At 44.0% G+C, this 16,648-nt stretch overlaps 1 protein-coding gene across 6 annotated transcripts in view; it reads left to right on the top strand.

The window, feature by feature from the left end:
* Positions 1-16,648, top strand: part of pdss2 (prenyl (decaprenyl) diphosphate synthase, subunit 2) — a 201,484-nt gene that overhangs the window by 107,125 nt on the left and 77,711 nt on the right. For all 6 annotated transcript variants that reach the window (XR_013576649.1, XM_078542524.1, XM_078542522.1 and 3 more), the window contains exon 4: positions 5,994-6,192. Coding sequence is in view for 5 of the 6 variants with exons in the window: in XM_078542524.1 (XP_078398650.1) it covers positions 5,994-6,192 (199 nt within the window). In the remaining variant the exon portion in view is untranslated. The remainder of the gene's footprint in view (positions 1-5,993; positions 6,193-16,648) is intronic.

Raw genomic sequence — 16,648 nt, 5'->3', positions numbered from 1 at the left:
AGGCCCTTAGCAATGTGATTGACTCTTAAATGCCCTCTGGAATGGCTTAACAAGGCACTGAGTTCTCAAGGGCAATTAGGGATGGGCAATAAGTGCTAGCCCTAACAGCGATGCCCACATCCTTTGAACGAATAAAAACAAACTGGATTTTACAATACAGAAACATTGACCTTGAGATCATAATGGAACTTTCTGGATTCCTGGACATTTTCTTTCTTGTATGTTAGATTCTGCATATTTAGATGACTGTTTGTTGCTGGGGGGAAAGGATTCATTTTCAAAGGAAGAAAGCAAATATCTTCCTATGCAGTTTTCACTAACATGTGTACCAATTGCTGATTCAGTTTTTAAACTGAATTGGTTGAATTGTTCTGTGACTATTAAATGTAAGGTTAATAGAGATGGAGGTGATGGGGGGCAGCAGGAATCTCAATTTTGGTGTAGTTGACGAACATTGTGACACATAAAACATTGCCATTGCTCTGGAGAGGCTAGCAACAGACCTCTATTGGAAAGCAGAAAAATGTGCACTTCAACACAGAAATGATAGCCATTTGGTTTCACAGTCGTAGTTTTTATATAAAATCTGTTAATCAGATGTGTGCTTGTGTATCACGTAGTTTCTATGCAAAACCTATTGCCCCTTCATTAATTTCTGTACATGTCTCTGGTTTACGTGCAGTAAGTTCTGAGCAGACTGTTTTAAAACTTGCTAGTTTCAACGCCTGCACCAATTGAACTACTGGAATGAGATGTAATCCACTTCGTTGTGTACTTGAAATAGGTGTGAATTATTGATGCTGAACTTCAGCCAGGGGTCTTGAGAAAAATGATTATTTTAACAGTTTGTTTTATTTAATTCACAGGACCAAAGTGAATTTTTTAGGTATTGCCATTTCTTTAATATAAATGGTACTTTAGCTTGTGTTTTTGTTACTTTTCTTTATTGTAGCTAATGTAATGTTGTGTAATACTATTAAAACTGTGCTGTTACACAGTCTGAAAATTCTACTCCCCATTCTGGTCTGTTGCACATAACTAATTTCTTTCTTCTACACCGTACGTTGTCCACAGTTTGGGGTTTCTGATTTGGGGATATTGGAAATGCTCAACATTATCTTGTTAAACACTTGAACGTAACTGATTTATTTTTACGTTTGCAGTAAATCAAGAGATACTACATTTATAAAGTAGTTGTACTGCTGCTGGGAGCCAGGTTTGTGCAGTGCAGCCTATCCCTTGAAGGCTTCAAAGTCTAATTGTTATAAATCATTTTAAGCACCTTCTGAGATCAGTTGGGGTAACTACTTAACTGCACAGAGCAGAGAGTGATTTCTTTTTTCTTTATGTTGTCACACTTATAGGGGAAAAAAATCAATTCCCTAATCATGATTGATGGAGAATATTTCTAAGTAACCAGGTGACCTCCTGTGGCATTGCTCATGGTGAGACAGAAGAACAAAATAAGTTTAGTGCAGCAGATTGAAGCCCTAATACAGTTTTGACCCTTCCATCCCACCAATGCCATGCATTCTTGAAGGAGTATTCTTATTGTTCCAGGAACAGGAGTGGCGCTACAGGACTGGAGAATTGCAAATGATACACCCTTGTTCAGAAAAGAGTGTAAGGATAAACCCAGCAATCCAGACCAGTCCATTTAACTTCGGTAGTGAGAAAGCTTTTAGAAATGATAATCCAGGACAAAATTAACAATCACTTGCACAAGTGCGGATTAATTAAGGAAAGCCAGCACAAATTTTTTAAAGGCAAATTGTGTTCAACTAATTTGGTTAAGCTTTTTTGATGAGGCTACAGAGCATTGATGAGGGTCATGGGATTGATGTGGACTTCCAAAAGACTTCATCAAAAGTGCCACAAAATAGGCTTGTATGCAAAGTTGAAGCTCGTAGGATAAAGGAGAGAGGGGCAGCCTAGATGCTGAATGACAGGAAACAAAGCAGTGGAAAACAGTTGTTTTTCGGACTGGAAGAGGGAATGAGTGTTAGGACTCGTGCTTTTCTTGATGATAGACTAATGACTTGGCCTTGGGTGGGTAGGGCACAATTTCAAAATTTACAGATGACACAGAACTTGGAATTAATGTGAACTGTGAGGAGGATGGTGATAGACTTCAAGCAGACATAGACTGTAGAATGGTTGGATACATGGCAGATGAATTTCATGCAGAGAAGTGTGAAGTGATACATTTTGGTTGGAGGAATGAGGAGAGGCAATATAAAATAAAGGGTAAAATTCTAGAGGGTGTCCAAGAACAGAGAGACTGAGGTATAAGTGTGTACAAACTTAAAGCTGGCAGGGCAGGTTGAAAAAGTGGTTGAAAGGCATACGGAATACAGGGCTTTAAAAATAAATAGAGGCAGAGTACAAAAGCGAAGAAGTTACGATGGGCACAAAATCTGGAGCAAAATAAAATGCTTGAAATGCTCAGGTCAACAGTATCTATGGAGAAAGAGAATTAATGTTTCAGGTCGCTGATTTTTTATTCAAAACATTAACTCTGCTCTCCACAGATGCTGCTTGACCTACTGTAGGGATTAATTTTGTATGGATTGCTCCTTGCTCATCTACAGGGGTAGAAGCTTTGGTGAGTATCTGGTAAGTGGTTAAGGTGTACTCCATTCCGAAGGTTTGAAAATAATACAAACTGGTGGTAAGGTTAATAAAATATATAAAAAAGGAAAATAAATAAGTGAATAATATAATAACTAATTAAAGTACATTAAGGATGGTAGGACAGGTGATGTGTCAAGACTGCATCATGTGGGAGCTCCTGAATAACATTGTGATCCAGTCTGCAGTAAGTGTTTGCTGCTCAAGGAACTTTGGCTCAGAGTCATTGAGCTGAAGGCTGAGCTGCAGACACTCGACACGTTAGGGAGGGGAAAAGCTATCTGTATGCTTTGTACCAGGATGTAGTTACACCACTTAGGATAGGGTCTTCTGATTTGGTCAGGAACCAGGAGGATGTGACTGTGAGAGAGGCAGAAATGGGAACCCAGAGGGCAGGAGTGCAGAAGCTTCAGCTTTTGCAATTGTGTAACAGATTTGAGGTGTTCTCAGCTTGTTTGGATGAGAATGGGGGCTGCAGGGCAGATGAGCTAACTGACCATGGCACAGGAAGCCATTCAAGTGGGGGAAGCATAGAGGAATGTACTGGTAGTAGGGGACAGTATAGTGAGGGGGATTGTCACTGTCCCCTGCAGCCCAGAGCGAGAGTCCAGAAGGCTATGTTGTCTGCCTGGTGCCAGGGTTTGGGACATCTGCTCAGGGCTGGAGATGAGGGGGAGGATCCAGTTGTCGTGGTCCACATAGGTACCAATGACATAGGTAGAGGTTCTGCATAGAGTCTGTGAGGAACTAGGCCCTAAAATAAAAAGAAGACCCTCAAAGGTAATAATCTCTGGGTTATTACCTGTGCCATGTGTAAATTGGCTTAAGGCAAATAAGATTAGAGAAATAAATGTATGGGTGAAAGACTAGTGTGGGAGAAGTGGGTTCTGGTTCATGGGGCACTGGTACCTGTATTGGGGAAAGTGGGATCTGTAGGGAAATAGAGAAGGTTTTAAACAAAATAGTGGGGGCAAGGGATCAAATTTGGGAAGATGTGGTAAACCAAAGAATAGAGACGAGTCAAGAGAGAAAGGTAATAATATGGGAAATGGTTAACAGAATGTGACAGGAAGGGATGGAGAGTACAAATCTAAGAGCAAGACAGTAGTCAAAGCTGGAGGTTAGAAAAATAATAAAAGGACAAAACTAAAGGCTCTGTATCTGAATACATGTCGCAGTTGAAACAAAACAGAAGAACTGATAATGAAAATAGAAATAAATAAGCACGATCTGTTAGCCATTACAGAAACATGGCTGCAGGATGACATATATTGAGACCCGAATATTGAAAGGTACATGACTTTTAGGAAGGACAGGAAGTGAGAAAAAGATGGAGGAGTGGCTATGCTAATTAATGATCGTATTAGAGCAGTAGACAGGGGTGACCTAAGTTCAGGAAACCAGACTTAGAAGCGGTGTGGGTCGAGATGAGAAACGATAAAGGCAAGAAGTCACTTGCTGGAGTGGTGTATGGGCCCTCTAACAATAAACACACAGTAAGACATGGTATAAAGAAAAAGGTAATGGGGACTCGTCAGACAGTTACAGCGATAATCATGGGGGATTTTAATCTACATAAAGACTGGAAAAACCAGGTGGGCATAGGTAGCCTAGATGAGGTCATAGAATGTTTTCGGGATAGTTTCTCAGAACAGCACGTTCTTGAGCCAAGCAGAGAGCAGGCTATACTAGACATAGTATTGTGCAGTGAGATAGGATTAATTGATAACCTCATAGTACAGGCACCCCTTGGTAGTGGTGATCATAATATGATTTAATTTTATGTTCAGTTTGAGGGAGAGAAGAGTGGGTCTGAGACTAGTATTTTAAACTTAAATAAGGGCAATTGTGAGGGCATTAAAGCAGAGCTCACTAAAGTGAACTGGGAAATGAGGTTATAAGATAGGTTAATAGAGATGCAGTGGCAGATATTTAAAGGGATATTTCAGAATACACAGAATAGATACATTCCAATGAGAGAAAAATTCCAAGGGGAAGACCCACCATCTGTGGTTAACTAAAAAAGTTACAGATGGAATCAAACTAGAAGAAAAAGCAAACAATTGTGCAAAGACGGGTCACAGGTCAGAAGATTGGACAGAATATAAAGAACAGCAAAGAATGACAAGAAGATGAATAAGGAGGGAAAAATGAGTAAGAGAGAAAGCTAGTTAGATATATAGAGACAGGTATTAAGTGTTTCTATAGATAATTAAATATGAAAAGAGTTAACCAAGTGAGCATTGGTCCTATAGAAAGTGAGCCCGGGGAATTAACAATGGAAAATAAGGAGATGGCAGATGAATTGAACAGGTATTTTGCATTGGTCGTCACTATAGAGGATACAAGTAACATCCCAGAAATAGCTGTAAATCAGGAAGTGGAAGGGAGGGAGGAACTCAGGAAAGTTACAATCACCAAGGGAGTGATATTGAGTAAACTGTTGGAGCTGCAGGCTGACAAATCCCTGGATCCTGATGGACTTCATCCTAAGGTCTTGAAAGAAGTGGCTAGTGAAATAGTTGATGCATTGGTTTTAATTTTCCAAAATTCCTTGGATTCGGGTGCAGAAAGAATTTATGTCAACTGTTTCCATTTACTGAAGGGTCAAGAACCAGAGAACTATTTGAGGTGATTAGCAAAAGAACCAATAGTGACATGAAGAAAAACTTTTTGAACGCAATAAGTGGTTAGGGTCTGAATGTACTGCCAGGGAGTTTGGTGGAAGTGGATTCAGTTCAAATTTGCTGGGCTACGTGAAAAGGGCAGGGGAGCAGGACTTTTTTTTTCATTCTTTCAAGGGATGTGGGAGGCGTTGGCAAGGCCAGCATTTGTTGTCCGTCTCTAATTGAACTGAATGGTTTGCTAGGCCATTTCAGAGAACAGTTAAGAGACAACCACATTGCTGTGGGTCTGGAGTCACATGTGGGCCAGGTAAGGGCAGTGGATTTCCTTCCCTAAAGGATATTAGTGAACCAGATGGTTTTTTTTACAATGAACGATGATAGTTTCGTAGTGGCCGTTACTGATTTGAATTGAATTTAAATTCCATTAGCTGCCATGATGAGATTTGAATCCATGTTGCCAGAGGATTAACCTGTGGCACTGTCCAGTAACATTTCCACTGCGCCCCCAAAGAAGAGTTGTGCTGGGTCTCTACGAGAGCAACTCCTTGTGCGACAAGCCAAATGGCCTCTTCTTGTGCTGTAACTATGCTTTGATTCTATGATAACTAAGCCTTCCTGTGAACTGCTTGAAGGGCAGTGATGCACCTTTAACTTTGGATTGGTAGGGCAATAAGGAATTGCTTGTTTTGGGAGCTTGGATGTATAAATAGCTTATTCTGTACTCTCTCTTTTTAGTCAACGGAATCTGGCCGAAATTACAGAACTGATCCACACAGCTTTCCTCATACATCGCGGAATAGTGAATATTATGGAGGTGACATCTTCTCATGGACCATTGAAGGATATGCAATTTGGCAATAAGATGGCTGTCCTGAGTGGAGACTTTCTCCTTGCGAATGCTTCTACAGGTCTTGCTCAGTTACAGAACACTAAGGTACTGGGCTGTTACTTTGTATTGTTTGTTGTGACATAAATGAGCACATTTTTTTTTCATTGCAAATACTTTGTTAATCAAAATCCCAATTAAAGACATGGGTTTGTTAACTCAGTGCACCATAACTGCCTTACAAACATTTGCACTAAGACAAAGGAGCCCTTTCTGTATTAATTTGGCACAAAAGGTTTGCTGTCCTACCACTGCTGTGTATTGTAACCTCCTGGGAAACCAATTTTTCCCCCCCCCCCCTCAGGCAACATCTGCAGTGGGAGACTTGATGACTCTGGTAGACTTCAGTCACCTCAGCCCCTTAAATTCTTGTGTTTCTATTTGTCTCTATTCTCCACTCTTAAAATCCTCTTGAACTTAATGGGCAGAATTTTATGGCTGACGCGTGGGTGGCGGAGCCCGCATGTCAGCGCTTAAAATGTCGCATGCTAAAATGTCCTGATGTCAGCGCGCGGCATTGCGATATTTAGGTGGGCGGGCACACTATGAAGCGTGACGCACGCCCGCCATTAATTAAAGGCCTTGTTAAGGCCCTTGACTCGGCAATTGAAGCCGATTTTGAGGAGCCCGTGCGACCTTCGCCTCAGCGCATGGGCCCAACGGGCAGGCGGGTAACTGATTTTTTAACAAACCTCATCCACGGGTGGGATATGTGGGCTCAGAGGAGTTGTTAATGTTTTTTCTGAAGTATTTAATGCAGAGAGTGTTTTAAACTTGCCTGTGTGATCGGTAGCAGTTCAGATCGATTTCCAATAGCTTTCTCTGTACTTTGAAGCTTCAGCTCAGCAGTCTGCAGACAGTCATCTTTATCGGGCCTGTAGCTTTCTGGAGGCCTCCTTTTAGCCTGGGTATGGGTTCTGACATCTCCATTGGAGGCAGCTCCTCTGAGGAGGAAGGGAGGGATAGAATAAGGAGGAGGCCAGGACTGTACAATCAGCCTCCAGGGGAGCCACCTTTGGGAGGCCAGGCGCAGGCACAAGGGGTGCAGGGCCAAGAGGTTGACCAAGGTGGAAGGGGCCGCAGAAGACGCCACTATCCTGCTGCCAGGGTATACAGGCGGCGAAGCAGCTACCTCAATATGACTGAGGTGCAGTGCCGAAGGAGGCTCCGTCTGTCAAGGGAAACAGTCAACTATATCTGTCAGATGATTGGCCCTGAGATCTCCCCTAACCGTGTGGGTGGACACCCCATGTCAGCAGCTCTGAATGTCACAGTTGCCCTCCACTTCTATGCATCTGGCTCCTTCCAGGGCTCAGTGGGTGATCTTTGCGGTGTCTCCCAATCAGCTGTCCGCACTTGTGTCAAGCAGGTTACAGACGCTCTGTTCAGACGGGCATTGACCTTCATCCACTTCCGCTGTGACCAGGCAAGTGAGATACAGCGAGCCAGAGGCTTCGTGGCCATTGCTGGCTTCCCCCGCGTCTAGGATGCAATAGACTGTACACATGTGGCCATCAAGGCGCCAGCAGGTGAGCCCGGTGCCTTCATCAACAGGAAGGGCTTCCACTTCATGAACATGCAGATAGTGTATGATCACAGGATGCAGATTCTGCAAGCCTGTGCAAGGTACCCAGGCAGCTCCCACGACGCCTACATTCTCAGACACTCCCAGGTGCTGGGGCTCTTCAGTGCTCCAGCTCAGCTGGATGGTTGGCTGGTGGGTGACAAGGGCTATCCCCTCAGAAGGTGGCTCATGATGCCTCTCCGCCGTCCAAGAACAGAAGCTGAGGAGCACTACAATAGGTGCCACGGCACCACATTGGTCTTCTCAAGATGCGCTTCCGTTGCCTGGACCGCTGAGGGGGCACACTCCAGTACCCCCCAGATCGCGTCTCTCTGATAGTGGTAGCATGCTGCGCTCTGAACAATCTTGCGCTGGAAAGGGGGGATGCAGTTGACGATGAAGACCTTGACGCAGTGGATGAGGCTGCGCATGATGAATCCAGCAGTGGCTCAGAGGATGAGGAACCACAGGGCAATGATGAGGGGCAGCATGACGACCCACTACTACACCAAGGAAGCAGGGACACCCGGGACATTTAAATCCAACGAACCTTCAGCTCGCTCCACACACATGGATCAGCAGGACCTGCATTGCCTGGCGCTTCCACATGTGGCACTTAGGTGCAACATCTTCCACCTCATCAGCTGCATACAGACAGGCTGGTCAGATGGCCTAAGGAATGCCACATGGAATGTTATGTGGGTAAGTGTTCGGTTATGCACTTGGGCAAGACAAGCAAGTTACGGGAATACATGAGTAATGGTAGGACCGTGGGAAGTCACGACGATTACAGGGACCTTGCTGGGCAGACCCGTTAAGGTAGCAGAACAGGAACATAAGGTGCTTAACAAGGTCAAAGCCAGGCTTGCCTTTATTAGCCAAGGAATAGAATGTAGGAAAAGGGAGGTCATGTTGCAAGTGCAGAAAACGCTGTCGAGGCCACATCTACACTTCTGCGTTCAGTTGTGACCTGCGCTTCATGGGAGGGATGGCGTTGGAGTGGGGAGAGTGCAGAGGTTCCTGACCTGGATGCATGCTGGCCTGGAGAGTTGGAGTTATGAGGAAACATTGCAAACACTTGCGACATTTGCTGTGGAGCACAGGAGATTGACAGGCCACATTATTGACCTTCATACCGTTATGAGGGGCATAGAACGGGTGGACAGAAGGTAACATTTCCCCTTGGCGCAGGATGACTAATGTGGTGGCATTTATTTAAGTTGAGTGCCATGAGGTTGACAGGTGAGGTGCTCAGGACCTTTTAGACAGAGTAATGTGGGACGCACTGGCTGAAAGGGTGGTGGAGGTACAAACCCTCCTAAGATGCAATAAGTCTTTGGATGTGCAGCAGCGATGCCATGGCATGTTAGGCATGTTGATAGTGGTCACAAATGGGATAAGGCGACTTTGGAAGGTGCTAGAGACGTGCATCCTCAAGGGTCCAAGGGACCTTTGTGTATGATCCACACGTCTGACTGTATCAGTCTGTGAATGAGCAGTGTTGCTGCATTAACGATTGCAGCAACCATCAGTGCTTTGGATGGTGGGGAGACAGAGTGGTTGGGACTGTGGCCCTCAAATACCTGGCCGCTGCACCCCAGCCTCACCGACACCTGCCGACCTGGCCGCCTGCCTCCTCTTCAGCTCCAAGGCCTGCTCCTCTTACGTAGTCAGGCACTGCAGCACGGCGTGCCCACCAACAGTCCGCTGTTGCTCCCGCATATTGCTCTCAGTTTTTTGCCTGCAGAACATTGAAGAGCATTTATTGGGGCTGATTGCTCATGTACTCTGCACACGCACGCCGCACCCCAACCACAGTGGCCCATCTGAGGCCTCCAGCAGCTCCTGTCCACACTACTGGTGATCAGTCCCCAGAAGATAGTACGGCTGGTCCCAACCCCCTCCCCGAACGGACACCTTGGACACATTCGGCGTCCATCACTTTGAATAACACACAGGTCTTAGCACCCATGGCAAGGAGGCACAACTAGGTGCGGCGCCGAGGTCAGCAGATGGCTCTTGGCCACAACACCTTGAGGCTCCCCTTCCACCATCTCATCACCATCAATAAGACATGTGTTGGAGTTCTGAGTATGTCCCTAGCTGCCTCCCCTGCAGGTTGCCCCTAGACTACTCAAATGCGACAAACACCAACATATGCTGCGGGGAGAACCCATCTTCTCATCAATGACTAAGGCTGATGTAAGCATGGTCACTATCTGTTTGCCCACCCAGCATGCGCCAAATGCACAATGCAGTAATGACACTAAGACGTTGGGGGGTTGGGGGGTGCCTCAAAGGCTAAGGCTACCTGCTGGGTCAAATGGCCAAGGCTGATATGGTACTCACCCTTCCAGAGCGCAGCAAATCATTGAAGCGCTTGCGGCACTGGGTTCCTGTGCACTGCACAGCATCATGAGAGCTAACAGCCTCCGCCACCTCCTGCCACGCCTGCCTGGTGATGTGGGGAGCCCTCCTCTTCCCATCCTCCAGAAACAAGACATCCCGATGGTTGGACACCTTTTTGAGGAGGACAGCAAGGCAGGCATCTGAGAACCGAGGGGCACAGTGGCCCCCCCGCTGGCCTACCCTGCACCCTGCCCCCCTCCTCCTCCTCTGCCCTCACCTCTTGTGCTGCCCGATGACTGGCCATGGTGAACAGCCTAAAGGAGGCTGCCTGGCCGCTCTTTATACAGACTGCCAGTTCCCCATTGGAATCGGTGGTCTGAACATGCCCGCCGCCGACTTAATTTTCCCGATGAACACGGGAGCCGGAACCCCGCTAGGCGGGCCTTAATTGGCCTGCCCGCGCAAAATGGCGGCGCGGCCCATTTCGACTGCGGGGATCGGCTGCCCACCCGTCGCCAAGTCGGTCCCCACCCGTCAAACTCAAAATTCTGCCCATTCTTTTCAACTAAACTTTGATCACCTCTGCCACCATGCTTGGCATCTGTTCCTGTTCGCTTTCCTTTAGAATTTCCTCTCTAATTGCCTACTTCTCTACTTCCTCCCGATCCTTTTAAAGTTTTCCTTAAAATCTTTTGGCTGCTTGCTAATCTCTCCTTTGACCCAGCATTCATTTTTCAAACAACACTGCTGAGTACCTTGGGATGTTTGTTGACATTTGGAGGCATTATATAAATGTAAATAGCCAATGGCTGGGTTAGAGAAGCATATTTCCAAAATGAATTCAATATAAAATATCACTTTCCAAGATAAAACTGGCTTTGTGAGTAATTGTAAATGTAATTTGTTTTTTGGTGTGGTGGCATGGGGACAAAGCATGTTTAAGTATAAGTGCCTCTTTATATCAGCATGGTGCTTTTTAAATATTTTGTCAGCAAATTGAGATTTGAAATGCAGGTGTAACATTGTTTCCAAGCTTGCCATTTTGGTACTCAAGTTTTTTGAGAGTTTATTGCCCTCTAATTAACACTCTCTTTTCTGATCTCGCTGCGAAAGTAGTACAGTGCCCGTGGTCCAGAGATCAAGCAGGTCTTTAGACCTCTTCTAATGCTACTGTTGAGTTGCTGCTTGAAGATGCATAGAAATTGGACAGGGACACTCTCAAATTAAATGTCTGCCTTCTACATGTGGTTTCATGTCACAGAGTGTGACCTGGACCAGAATCTAATGGAATATTATGAAGCTTTTGTCTCACTAATAAGGCAGTTCATAGAATGGTTCATCACAGGAAGAAGGCATTCAGCCCATTGTGCCTGTGCTGACTTTCAAAAAACGATCCAGTTAGTCCGACTCCCCTGTTATTTCTCCAGTGCCCTGCAAATTTCTCCTTTCCAAGTAAACTCACCAAGGCTCCTTAAACAGCACCTTCCAAGCCCACGACCGCTACCATCTAGAAGGACAAGGGCAGCAGATGCGTGGGAACAGCACCGCCTGGAAGTTCCCTCCCAAGCCACACACCGTCCTGACTCGAAAATATATCGCCATTCCTTCACTGTCGCTGGATCAAAATCCTGGAACTTGCCCCCACACCCCCTAACAGCACTCTGGGTGTACCTTTACCACATGGACTGCAGCGGTTTAAGAAGGCAGCTCAGCACCACCTTCTCAGGGAATTAGGGATGGTCGATAAATGCTGGCCCAGCCACACCTCATGAATGAATAAAAAAAATTACCCAATTCCATTTAATCTCCTTCCAGCATGTTTTCAGGCAGTGTATTCCAAATCATAGCTTCCCCCCTCAGCCCACTGGTTCTTTTATCAATTGTCATAGTTTAAAACTGCATATGACACACATACCTAAATGTTTTTCTTGCCCTTGTTTGCATTTTCTCTGTATGCGTTCATTTACAACCAGCCCAAGTGAGAGAAAGAAAATTGTTCAAATCCTGCACCCCCTTTATACAGAAGAAAATAAGTCTCTCAATAAATGTTTGGATTTTTTTCTTCTTCAAAAGAACAACAGTTTTGTTGCTACTATAGAAGAGGGGTCTCTCTCCCAGCCAGACTACCCTTGTGACGTCAGATACAGGGTTGGTTCTCTGCTGAGGTAACAACAGCTATGGCTTCAAGCTTAGCTGAAAGCTGCTTCAGAGCAGCTTGGAGTGAACAATACTCTACTGAGGATGTCATGTCTCTCTAAATTTTTGAAATCGTATTATTCTTCGGAGAACATAGAGATACACAACTAAAGGTAATTCTGAATATCCACTAGCTCTGAGGACAGGGCAAGGAAAATGAGCTTGCTCTGAGTGAAAAAGCGTGAAGTAACTGATGCATGCAGAAATCAGAATTTTAAAGTTGGGAGTGATATGAAGAATATAGAGTCTCGAATTAGAAAGGCCATTTGAATCATCGAGCTGCACCATTCAGAATTCATGCATGATTATTGTATCCCAGAACAAGGAGGTAACTGAGGGCACATTTCTTTACTCTAAAAAAATAATGAACTTTGGAGGAAGTTGCTAGGTAGGGCAATAGATATTAATATAAATTAGTTCAAGATGAGTTTCTGGAGAGAAAATGATTGCAGGGTATGCTGCAAAGTGGCTTTGTGGCGTTGGGATAATTTGAAGAAGCAATGGGCTTGTTAGGTTTATGGGCCTGTGCTTAAAAGTGTATCTGTTCTTCCCTATGGAATTAAAAATCTGAAGAAGCAATTACAGTAAAGGGTAATGGGCTTTCACACTTGTACAGTTATTTGGTTTACATTTGCAAAGCTAAAAATGTGCTGTACATGTATTGTGCAGTTAACAACTTCAAATAAATTGAAAATGAACTATTTTTTAAAAAAAAAATCACAATGTGAAAATCCTGTTTAAATTGTTGTTGTTTAAAAGCATTTTAAGCAGCTTTTATCTCTTCACCCATCTGTTACACGTAGATTCGTGTTAAGTTTCTGTTAATTTACCAAGGATTATGTAAAAGCAATCAATATAGTAGGGGAGGGGGCTGTTCCGAGGCATGCCTGATTTAGCAATGCGCGAAACAAAAAATTTGTAATCCAAGGCGTACTTTTGGAGAAACTGGCTTAGATTGTTGGTTGTGATTAGGCATGTCAACAGTTAATTAGCAAATTTACCATGTCAAGAAATAGTTATGCTGTGGGAAGGTGTAATCATTTTCAAAACATTATTGTGCTATAGTCAGTAACAGATGGAGGCTTACTCTTGCCCATCTGCACAACGTGTTTATCTCCATATGCATTTAGGGGCAACAATTAAATATGGGCTTGAGGAATTTCTATATTACACAATTTTAATGAAATGCAAATCTCATTGATTATTGCCAAGGGTAACATTAGCTGAGTCAATTATTCTTCCTCAGGCATTTATTTCCCTATGGACAGCGTAGGAGATTTGCAGGAGTAAATGCTTGGATATATTTAAAAAGTTTTTTTTTTATTTTGTAATCTTTTGAATTTATAGCAAAGTTGCTCCCTTCTTGTATTATAAGATTATGAATTGCAGGCAAACTTTAACTGTTTAAGCATTATCTTGTGTAACTAAATGTATTAGCAAAAATGAAAAAATGCCTGGGCGATGGCAGACGTTAACACCACTAAAGAATGACACTCTTATCATGCAAATAGCACAATAATCACTAAAATCCACTTGGACAGATGGGCCTATAGGTAATTAAAAGAAATCCACAATATTTTCTAATTAAAAATGCCTCCACATTTTTCAGTGCCTTGGAATTAACAGTTGACTTCTGAAAATTCTGTTTGGCTTACAACAGTGAAATTGTTTTTTTTAGATTGTTTATTTACTTTTGTAACGTTAAGCGATTGACACAATCTCTGCCCATGTGTTGGTGAAAATGTTTAGGCCTTTTGAATGCAATGTTTCTATTTGGAACTTCCCCACTTTGTATTTACCGACAGGTAGGAATGCTTGTACCGTAAAGCCCTGCCACTCGCGACCGCATCTTTCGTGAATTCATTTACCCATTCAAAAGTCTTTGTACACCGTATCGCCCAAATGTTCGCTTACCCACGGTTTTAAAAATATAAAAAAAAGAAGCCAACTTTAGAAAATACTGAAAAAAAAATCAAAAAAAAGTGTGCCCGTGACGTATTTCCTGCAGTTGAATGTGCCCACAACGCGTGTGTTGTCTGCCAGTTCTTGCACGTGGGCATTCTTTGTTGCTACGATTTAATTCCTGATCACAGTGCCGCTTCTAGGCAATCTTTAAGCATTTATTTCAGAATACTTGGAAGTGCATGATAAAATAGGGCAAAGTCAGCATGGTTTCATCAAGGGGAGGTCATGCCTGCCAAATCTGTTAGAATTCTTTGAGGAGGTAACGAGTAGGTTAGACAAAGGAGAGCCAATGGTTGTTATCTACTTGGACTTCCAGAAGGCCTTTGACAAGGTGCCACACAGGAGGCTGCTCAGTAAGATAAGAGCCCATGGTGTTAGAGGCAAGGTATTAGCATGGATAGAAGATTTGCTGTCTGGCGGGATGCAGAGAGTGGGGATAAGGGGGTCCTTCTCAGGATGGCGGCCGGTGACTAGTGGAGTTCCGCAGGGGTCAGTGTTGGGACCACAACTTTTCACTTTATACATTAATGATCTAGTTGAAGGAACTGAGGGCATCCTGGCTAAGTTTGCAGATGACACAAAGATAGGTGGAGGGACAGGTAGTATTGAGGAGGTGGGGAGGCTGCAGAAGGATTTGGACAGGTTAGGAGAATGGGCAAAGAAGTGGCAGATGGAATACAACGTGGGGAAGTGTGAGGTCTTGCACTTTGTTAGGAAGAATAGAGGCATAGACTATTTTCTAAATGGGGAGAGAATTCAGAAATCTGGAGTGCAAAGGGACTTGGGAATTCTTGTCCAGGATTCTCTTAAGGTTAACTTGCAGGTTGAGTCGGTAGTTAGGAAGGCAAATGCAATGTTGGCATTTATTTCGAGAGGACTAGAACATAAAAGCAGGGATGTGCTGCTGAGGCTTTATAAGGCCCTGGTCAGACCACATTTAGAATATTGTGAGCAATTTTTGGCCCCGTATCTCAGGAAGGATGTGCTGGCCCTGGAGAGGGTCCAGAGGAGGTTCACAAGAACGATCCCAGGAATGAAAGGCTTAACATATGAGGAACGTTTGAGGACTCTGGGTCTATACTCGATGGGGTTTAGAAGGATGAGGGGGGATCTGATTGAAACTTACAGAATACTGAAAGGCCTGGATAGCGTGGACGTGGCGAAGATGGTTCCTTTAGTATGAGAGACTAGGACCCGAGGGCACAGCCTCAGAGTAAAGGGAAGACCTTTTAGAACAGAGATGAGGAGAAACTTCTTTAGCCAGAGAGTGATGAATCTATGGAATTCATTGCCACAGAAGGCTGTGGAGGCCAGGTCATTGAGTGTATTTAAGACCGAGATAGATAGGTTCTTGATTGGTAAGGGGATCAAAGGTTACGGGGAGAAGGCGGGAGAATGGGGTTGAGAAACTTATCAGCCATGATTGAATGGCGGAGCAGACTCGATGGGCTGTATGGCCTAATTTCTGCTCCTATGTCTTATGGTCTTATGGTCTTATTGCTAAGCCCGTACAGTACAGTATAGTGCTGTCTTTAAAAATGAGTCAGTCAGATCCAAAGAGTAAATGTCCCAGAAAAGTGCCTAAAAAGTAAATATTAGAATGAAAAACCGTGCAAGTGCTACTATGCTGGCCAGGGGAGTACAGTGTCAATGAATCTACAATTAGATACATTGGGCAGTCTGAAGCTAAAATAAAGACCAGTGTTAATGTTTCTGGTGGTCGTACTGCCAGGTTAACTTTTGTAAGTAGGAGGGACCCTACAATTCCCTTACTTCCTTTCCCTGTTTAAAACTTACTACGCTTGTAGATGTTTCAGCCAAGTTCTCAACCTTATGGAAGCAAACCATTGACCGCAGCAATTGGAATAAGTAAGGACTCATTGGATGAGGTTCGAGAATCAACCAATAATGCCTTTTGGAAAAATGTTTGCCCTGAGTTTGTGAATGATTTCACAGGGTTTCCCAATGTGGATCCTGTGGTAACCAAAATTGTTGAGTTGGCAAAACATGATGGAGGGCAGGATTTGAAGATTTGACCACAGATGAAGTCGAGGAGTTGCTTCAGTCTCATCAAGAAGAACTCTCTACAAAAGAATTGGTGGGACTGATGAAATTAAGTGAATTTAAATAGGAGCAGGAAGAAGAGCCTAAGAAAGCTCATTTTACACCCAAGATGATGGTGGACCTCATAAGATCAGCTGAAGATTTGAAAATTTGACGACAGACTATGGCACAAACATGGAAAGAAGCACTGCCTTTTGTGGTGTGATTGACACTGCCATTGGTCCTTACCGAGAACTTTACAAAATTGAAAAGCAAAAGGTGAAGCAGTCAAAAATAACATTGTTTTTTTTATCCACATCAACACCTACATCAGCTACTTCACTCGCTCCCTCCACCTGCACTCTCAAGTAAAATACAGTTCTGTAA

Source organism: Cetorhinus maximus, chromosome 5 (assembly GCF_964194155.1).
Source record: "Cetorhinus maximus chromosome 5, sCetMax3.hap1.1, whole genome shotgun sequence".
In the NCBI taxonomy this organism is placed as follows: Eukaryota; Metazoa; Chordata; class Chondrichthyes; order Lamniformes; family Cetorhinidae; genus Cetorhinus; species Cetorhinus maximus.
This window is presented reverse-complemented; position numbering and strand designations above follow the sequence as displayed.